The following is a 6,210-nucleotide window of genomic DNA, read 5'->3' as shown; positions in this document are numbered from 1 at the left end:
TCTTACTGTTTCTTGTTCGAGTTATAGCATATTGGAAGAACATGAACTATTAATCTATTATATAGGCAATGCACACACACATACATAGGTCTTGTATATAGTTGTGCCCGTCCATCTCGTTACGCGGTTAGCTAGATAAAGGAGGTGGGGATACAGTGAGACCCAAAGGAAAATAGTAAATCCATTTTTCTTTTGTTTTTATTGCAATTTAACGTAATCAGATTTTTGTACTATTAGACTTCTCTTAACAGAAATGACGTTTGAATGGACTAATTAATACCGAAGGTTAGAGATTATGGAGCTAGTTAATCCTTTACTTCCGACTATTGAATAATGTATTTTTGTAACGGAAAACTGAATAATGTATTTTTGTTATAATTTTTATTTTTTGTCCATTCGGTAATTTAAACGGAAGGCTGGCGAGATTGACGTTAGACGATGATTTGTCTGGTGAATGTGGGGCTATCGAATATTTTTGGTAGTATTGTTACAAAAATATCAATATTATTATAGTTACACTTACATAGCTGGTGACCAAACTCGAGTATACTGCAAGAAAGTTCGGATTCAGAATTATTAGTTGGTAGGGTTTTAGTTTTGATTATGTTCGTTAGAATGCCTCCAAAAAAATCTAAAACGAGATAACATGAACCAAATTGGGAAACAACATGGTCCTAAACCGGAGCAAACCAGTCCAAAAACTGGCAAAATCAAGTAGTCTCAAACAGTACAATATCAGGTATCATCTCAGGGACGCTTCAAGATCAAGACCAATGCTAATGATGGTGTCACCGAGGTACTCCCAGTTCTAAAGAGACGAGAGAAATGGGAAGAGGATCAGCCAACAACAACATCAAGAAATTGAAAAATGCAGAGATTCCTCGTTGTAATTTGCATGAACACAGAACTTGATATCATGAACAAAAGAAAGGACATGCTGAGTTTTAGTGCAGAACAAAGGCCCCAAAGTGTGTAGATCCAAATAGCGATAGATAGATTGCAAGAAGTTTGAAGCAACAAGTCCATTGTGAACCACAACAATACATCAACAAAAGCGTTGGAACTAGAAAATAAACACTGTTCTTGTTCATTCATATTGTGAAAGCAAGTCCTAACATTATGATTATTTTCGCCTTATATAGAGATCCAGCAGACCGGGGTCACAAAGGCGTGGCAAATCCTATTGCATTAAGCAGAAGAACACAAGTCAGAGAAGCAAGGCTTTAAGGACAAACACAAGGAGCAACTACATAATCTTAGACCAACTAGAAATCTCAACAAGACATGATTATTATGTAAAGAGAGAAGTAACAAATCCTTTCTTCAAAAATTCTGTCAAAGTTTTGTTCACTTAAAAAAGAACATATCTTTCACAGTCATCATCCAGTTTCAAACCTGAAACAGTTTTGTTTGTGCTAAAAAAAAAAAACAGACTTTGAATCCAAAAGAGTATAGACTAATGAAAACACTCTTGCCACAATTATGCTTTCTATACAATAATATCATGATTATCATCTAAATCTTGTCACTTTAAAAGAGTTTTAGTTCCACTTCACACGAGAGTTTCTACTATCTAGTTTACTAAATAATAATAAATCTGCAAATTCAGTCTCTAGTCTCAAATCTTTCCAAATGCAGAGCAGATAAAGCAGAAAACAGAATCAAACCACCAAACAATAAACAGAAAAAGACAGCAAATTGAAGGACAATAGACAAAGAAAGAGAGGAAAAAAGTTACCCTGAGAGAGCCAGCTCCAACAGGAGGAATCAGCAGCGATGCTTGACTTGAGACGAGCTGAAGCAACAGCACTGTGGAGTGGAATCATCGTTTCAACACATCCCAAAGCCGAGAGAACCCTTCACATTGCATGGCAAAAGTTTCTGATTAGAAATTCACTACACTACTAGGGGCATACTCGAACGTCCCACAAACAAACATGGATAAGAAATTAACTGAAACAGGTGAAAAATGAGTAAGGCACCTTGAAGCGCGGGGGACGGATTGGGACATTGAAGCGGAAGGAGTTGAAGTCGTTGTGGGTTTAAGGTTAAGGGACTTTTGTGTTACGGTTTTGGATCTTGATACTAAGTTTCTGGAACCTGCCATTAACGCTGATCTGCAAAACGATGCCATCTCTTCAATAATTTTGGTTTTCTTGAATTGGAATCTCAAGAGGAGGAGGAGGAGGAAAGATGATGGAACGACCAAGAGCACTAAACCCTACAACCGAAACGTCGTCGTTTCTATTTTCGAAGAAATTGCATAGATTCACCCTCTTGACTTTTGATTTTATATATTACACCCTCGTTAAGTAGGGTCATTAGTAAAAAAATCAATAAAAGGCAACAAAATAATTAAGCATCGGTGTGAGTGGGATTAGGGGGATTAGTGGACTCTTATTGCATTATTCAAGTGATGTAAATATCACTCGTGGCAGGTGGGTTATGTTGTAATTTCAAAAGTAAATGGAGACAATTGAAAACGCACTCTAAAGTCGGAACCCTAAAATCCCAATATTATGCAGTTAGAATCAGCGGCGTTTACTCTGTTTGACCGGAAGAGATAGAAGAAAGAAAGAAAGAAAGAAAGAAAGAAGAGAGTAAGGGTAGGGCAAAGAGCTCTTTCGATAAAACCTAAAGAGAGTTTAATAATGGCTGAAAAGGCGATACTAGGGTTTCTGCAGAACAACGAAGAGATCACAGATTCGGGTCTGTTCTCTGCCGAATTCAACCTCGACCACGACGAAGTCGTCAATGTCATCAAAAGTCTCCATGGTTTTCGTTTCATTGATGTTCAGGTACTCGTGCTTCCCCGTTTTCACTGCCGTATTTTTGTAATCTTACATCTTGTATCTGATTCCCATGCGTTGCGTGTGAGTTCTCTGGCTGAATTGGGTCTGCGATATGGTTTGGATTATGGATCTAGAGTGTGTTAGATTAAGACGTTTTTATTATCTGGTTTAAATATTTTGCGTTTTCCGTGAATGCCACTGTAGAGTCTCACATTTTGCCATAAGTTGCTATCATTAACAAGGTTTTATTGGACTAGTTTTGCATGGTAGTATGATGAAGCGCTGTTGAAACATGGGGTTGACTATTCTCTGCAGGACATTAAAAAGGAGACATGGGTTCTGACTGATGAAGGGAAGGAATATGCAGCAGAAGGGTCGCCAGAGGTACAACTTTTCCTAGCTGTGCCTGAAGAAGGTAGCATATCAAAAGATGAACTCGAGGTGATTGTTATGGATATCTACATGTATATATATGGTTGGATTTGGTAGTCATACTCTCTAATAACATGCGTAAATTTCTTTTACTATATCAGAAAAAGCTTGCTCCTTCAGTCTTCAGTATCGGCTGCTCACAAGCCGGGAAAAGAAGGTGGGTGCAAATGGGAAGGCAAGTCTCGAGGAGGGTAATAGTTCTGAAATGGTTTACTTTCTGTTTGCTACCTTCTTTTTTGGATGTTTGGTTGTAATGAATCAGTTTTACATATGTCACACACACACACTCACGTTCTAGTTTGTTTAGTCTGCATCAATCTGAACCTTTTTTATTGTAGGTTCAAAATGTGGAAGATAAAGTGAAAGACCAGCTTTTACAAATACAAGAAGGGAAGGTTTGTACTATCTTAGTTCAGTAGAGATTTCGTCTTTTGTATTTGCCTTATGATTCATATTTATAAGTATCCCTTTCTCCCCTTCAGGAAGTTGACAACGACAGTACCAGTTCTCTTAAAGCCAGAAAACTCATAATAAAAGAGTAATTGTTTCCATTTTTCTTTCATGTTTCGTTCCTTTTGAGAGACATTGGATAGCTGATATCTTTTCTTACTTCACAGGACATGGACGGGGTATTCCGTAAAGAAAGGTCCTAACTATGCTCCCGAGAGAAAGGAAGTAGCCACCGATTTGACTCGAGAAAATCTTCAAAAGTTCGTCCTAAAACTTGCCTTTTTTTGCAACTTTCTAATGGTATTGTAGGTTTAATATGCAATTAAGATAGTAAAGTGGTGTATTTGCAGCTGGAAAGAGTTAGAGTTTAAGGAATATAACTTCAATGCTAAAGGAGCGCCTCTTCAGGCTGGGCATCTTCATGCCCTTCTCAAGGTAAGCTTGACGCTTGGTAGCTAATTGTATATATTGTATACTAGTGGTTATCTTTTCTATTGTTGTAAAGGATTTTGGGTAGCCGTTTTTTTTTATAACAGACCTCTTACGTTTTTTATTTTACTTTTCTGGCGCATTAGGTGCGGAAGCAGTTTAAAGACATATTTGTTCAAATGGGGTGAGAGAGACTCTTGACATCTAATGTTATTTATCTCCACTATTCTATTGATGGCCAAAATTAATGGTGAGCCTTATGTGGTCGCAGGTTTGAGGAGATGCCAACAAACAACTTTGTGGAAAGCAGGTATCGTCTAGTTATTACAGAATCTTGGTCTTCAGCTTTTCATGGAGGCTTGAGGAGATCTTATTAGGCCATTAATTTTTGCTATTTGTTAGCTGATCTTATCCTGTTTCCTATGCTTTATAGCTTCTGGAATTTTGATGCGTTGTTCCAGCCTCAGCAGCACCCTGCTCGTGATTCTCATGACACCTTCTTTCTAAAAGGTTCAAATTTTAAATGCTTAGTCACTAAATTTCTTGTTTGTGATATCTATTTCCTGGTTGCTTGTTGACATCTCAAAGAATACTAACTCTAAATTTTATGGCGTAAATCTTTGAATGTAGCACCCTCTACTACAAGGACACTGCCGGAAGATTATGTTGAGAGGGTGAAACGTGTTCACGAGTCTGGTGGTTATGGATCTAGAGGGTATATGACTTGTATCTGCGTACTACCTTGTAGTAGTAATAATTAATTTGCAGCGCTCTGACAGTGGCCTTTTGCATTAAAGGTATACTTATGATTGGAAACGAGAAGAAGCAAACACGAATCTTCTCCGTACTCACACAACGGCTGTCTCATCTAGGATGCTTTATGCACTAGCACAGGTACAACTGAACCTTAGTTTACAGGTTGTGAGACGTTGGTTTTCAATATTCAGTAGTATAATTAGATTTCTGTCTTTCTGTAGAAACCTTTTGTGCCCAAGAAGTACTTTTCTATTGACCGTGTCTTCAGAAACGAAGCTGTTGATCGGACCCACCTTGCAGAGTTCCATCAAATTGAAGGTATAGTTCTCTAATGGACAGAGTTGTCACAGTTCGGTGTTAAATTAAAGTAAGGAATCATCGTCTGTCAAACTTGATTTTCAATCGGTTAAATGATCTCATGTTTGGATCAGGTTTGATTTGTGATAGAGGCCTTACACTAGGAGACCTGATTGGTGTATTAAAAGACTTCTTCTCACGCTTAGGTAAACTCTTCCTTAAGTTTGCCACAATCTTAAATTTGGTTTGCCTAGGCTTGAGAGAGAAAGAAAAACTTTGAACGCGATCATGCTTTTCAGGGATGTCGAAACTGCAGTTCAAGCCAGCTTACAACCCTTACACAGAGCCAAGTATGGAGATATTCAGCTATCATGAAGGTATAGGGAAGTGGGTGGAGATTGGTAACTCTGGGATGTTCAGACCCGAAATGCTTCTTCCAATGGGTCTCCCCGAAGATGTTAGAGTAATTGCTTGGGGTCTTTCTCTTGAGAGGTAAGATTTTTGAATTTCCCTCAACATTTCAGGGTCGTTCGTTGCTGATTCTATCTTGGTTTTTTGTTCATAAACCAGACCGACAATGATATTATACGGTATCAACAACATCCGAGATTTGTTTGGACACAAGGTAACCACGAGATCTTTACTTTTTCTGACTTCTTTGTATAAACATGCCTTTGTTCGATTGCCATATATGCTCAATATGTGTTTCATAATACTCAAATTCGTGTATCATTCTTCGTCGCAGGTGGATCTGGATCTCATTAAACGGAATCCAATCTGCCGAATTGGAATCTGAGTAGTATTCTCTTTTTGTTTCAAGTTGATGCTCCTTTATTTGTAGTCTTTGTGGACATGACCATTCCATATCAATATTTGTGTGTGTACTCAACTCATTTGCAATATGGCTTGTCGAATTTTTGTTCTTTTTGGTTATGTACGGTACAATTTGTGTTTAGTTAACAAGAACCTTGCCCCAAAGGTATACTACTTTCCGATTCCCACCCCATACAAAACAAATTGCTACCAGAGAATGTCATAAGACTAGAGTCATTAG

General features: G+C 38.0%; 2 protein-coding genes across 2 annotated transcripts; one reads left to right on the top strand and one right to left on the bottom strand.

The window, feature by feature from the left end:
- Positions 891-2,246, bottom strand: LOC109126982 (protein NUCLEAR FUSION DEFECTIVE 6, chloroplastic/mitochondrial-like). Its single transcript, XM_019231009.1, has 3 exons — positions 1,983-2,246; positions 1,739-1,857; positions 891-1,180 (listed from the first exon to the last, which is right to left on the bottom strand). The coding sequence occupies exons 1-3, from the start codon at positions 2,132-2,134 to the stop codon at positions 1,161-1,163; spliced, it is 291 nt and encodes a 96-aa protein (XP_019086554.1). The 5' UTR covers positions 2,135-2,246; the 3' UTR covers positions 891-1,160.
- Positions 2,483-6,144, top strand: LOC104716209 (phenylalanine--tRNA ligase alpha subunit, cytoplasmic). Its single transcript, XM_010433596.2, has 17 exons — positions 2,483-2,798; positions 3,108-3,233; positions 3,326-3,415; positions 3,563-3,619; positions 3,707-3,762; positions 3,842-3,934; positions 4,025-4,109; positions 4,250-4,287; positions 4,375-4,413; positions 4,537-4,613; positions 4,734-4,818; positions 4,901-4,997; positions 5,081-5,177; positions 5,291-5,362; positions 5,456-5,648; positions 5,727-5,781; positions 5,902-6,144. Exons 1-17 carry the CDS (start codon positions 2,652-2,654, stop codon positions 5,950-5,952), a joined length of 1,458 nt encoding a protein of 485 aa, XP_010431898.1. The 5' UTR covers positions 2,483-2,651; the 3' UTR covers positions 5,953-6,144.

Source organism: Camelina sativa, chromosome 10 (assembly GCF_000633955.1).
Source record: "Camelina sativa cultivar DH55 chromosome 10, Cs, whole genome shotgun sequence".
Classification (NCBI taxonomy): Eukaryota; Viridiplantae; Streptophyta; class Magnoliopsida; order Brassicales; family Brassicaceae; genus Camelina; species Camelina sativa.
Note: the sequence above shows the minus strand (reverse complement) of the source record. Positions and strands in the feature narration are given on the sequence as shown.